General features: G+C 54.2%; 1 protein-coding gene across 1 annotated transcript; it reads left to right on the plus strand.

Annotated features, from left to right (window-relative positions):
* The first annotated feature begins 6 nt into the window (after positions 1 to 6).
* Positions 7 to 581, plus strand: LOC119348594 (protein PELPK1-like). The gene has a single exon (XM_037616601.1). It carries the CDS (start codon positions 39 to 41, stop codon positions 354 to 356), a length of 318 nt encoding a protein of 105 aa, XP_037472498.1. The 5' UTR covers positions 7 to 38; the 3' UTR covers positions 357 to 581.
* Positions 582 to 1275: the final 694 nt, after the last annotated feature.

Consider the following 1275-nt stretch of genomic DNA (forward strand, 5'->3'; position numbering starts at 1 on the left):
CTTTATTCCTCGTCGGGTTGCTCCTCTCGTGCGTCGCCATGAGCAATGGAGCAAGAATCCTGGAGGAGGAGACGACTCCTTCCAAAGGCGAGGAGCACCTGCCGGAGCTGCCAGCGCTGCCCAAGGTCGAGCTGCCACTATTCCCGGAGGTGCATCTGCCACCTAAGCCTGAGCTGCCCAAGGTAGAGCTGCCCTCTTTCCCTGAGGTGCACTTGCCACCCAAGCCCGAGCTGCCAACGTTCCCCGAGGTGCACCTTCCAGCCAAGCCGGAGCTGCCTAAGGTGGAGCTGCCACCGAAGCCAGAGATGCCCACCATCCCGGAATTTCACTTCCTGGAGCCGGAGGCTAAGCCATGAAAACTGTCTTCAATTGTCTTCTCTTTGCTTGTGGTCCTACATGTACCAGTTGCTTGTGTTGTGTCTTTCGTGGTTGTTTAGTCTAGATTTTTGGCGAGTCATTTGTATAATGTGAAGCGCTTACGTATTGCATCTATTTAGATGGAACACACATGTACAAAACAGATGGATGTTTATACCAATGTATTTCCCTTTCAATGAAAAACATTTGAAAAGTTTAGACTCTGCTCGACATGCACGATTCATTCTATCAACAATTTTCACCAGAAGATTGTTCAGGCTTGGCCGTCTAGGTGTGCTCCAATCTCGCAGGACTTGGCCGTGCTGGCTATCTAGCCAGTCACCGATTTGTGGGCGGAGCGAGAGGTGGGGATCCATATCGGGATAATTTCTCTGGTCGGTTCCGGCCGGCCACGACGACGATGACACCCATGGATGCCGATTTTCTTCTTGGAGACGTTGTTCGGGTCCATCGCACCTCTTCCCACCTCACTGCTTCTCGGGTGAAACCCTAACTGGGGTGGGCGGCGACGGCGTTCTAGGTGATGTGTCCTTCTTAAAGGCGTCGCGTGAGAGCGTTGTGATGGTGGGCACTGTTTGGATTCATTCGCAGGCGCAGATGGCGTGCCCCCTGGAAGGGCGCATCTGTTCCGGGGGAAACCCTAGATCTGGTTTCCCGAATCAGATGATGATGGAGACTATGATGCTGGTGCCGTTTTCCTTCCTGAGGGCATTGTTTTGAAGCAGAGGTTCACTAGAGGGGCCAACAGGTCGAGCGGTTTTGCATCCACCGCATTAAAGACGGCGGGTCTCGACCGCGTGGAGCAGTCGAGTCTAGGCGTTAGACGCGGTTTGATGGACGCGTGCAGACTGGTGGCGTTGTCTAACGCCATGGTGACATCGGCGGCAGATGGGCCTG

The sequence above is a fragment of the Triticum dicoccoides genome, unplaced genomic scaffold (genome assembly GCF_002162155.2).
Source record: "Triticum dicoccoides isolate Atlit2015 ecotype Zavitan unplaced genomic scaffold, WEW_v2.0 scaffold97317, whole genome shotgun sequence".
Lineage (NCBI taxonomy): Eukaryota > Viridiplantae > Streptophyta > Magnoliopsida > Poales > Poaceae > Triticum > Triticum dicoccoides.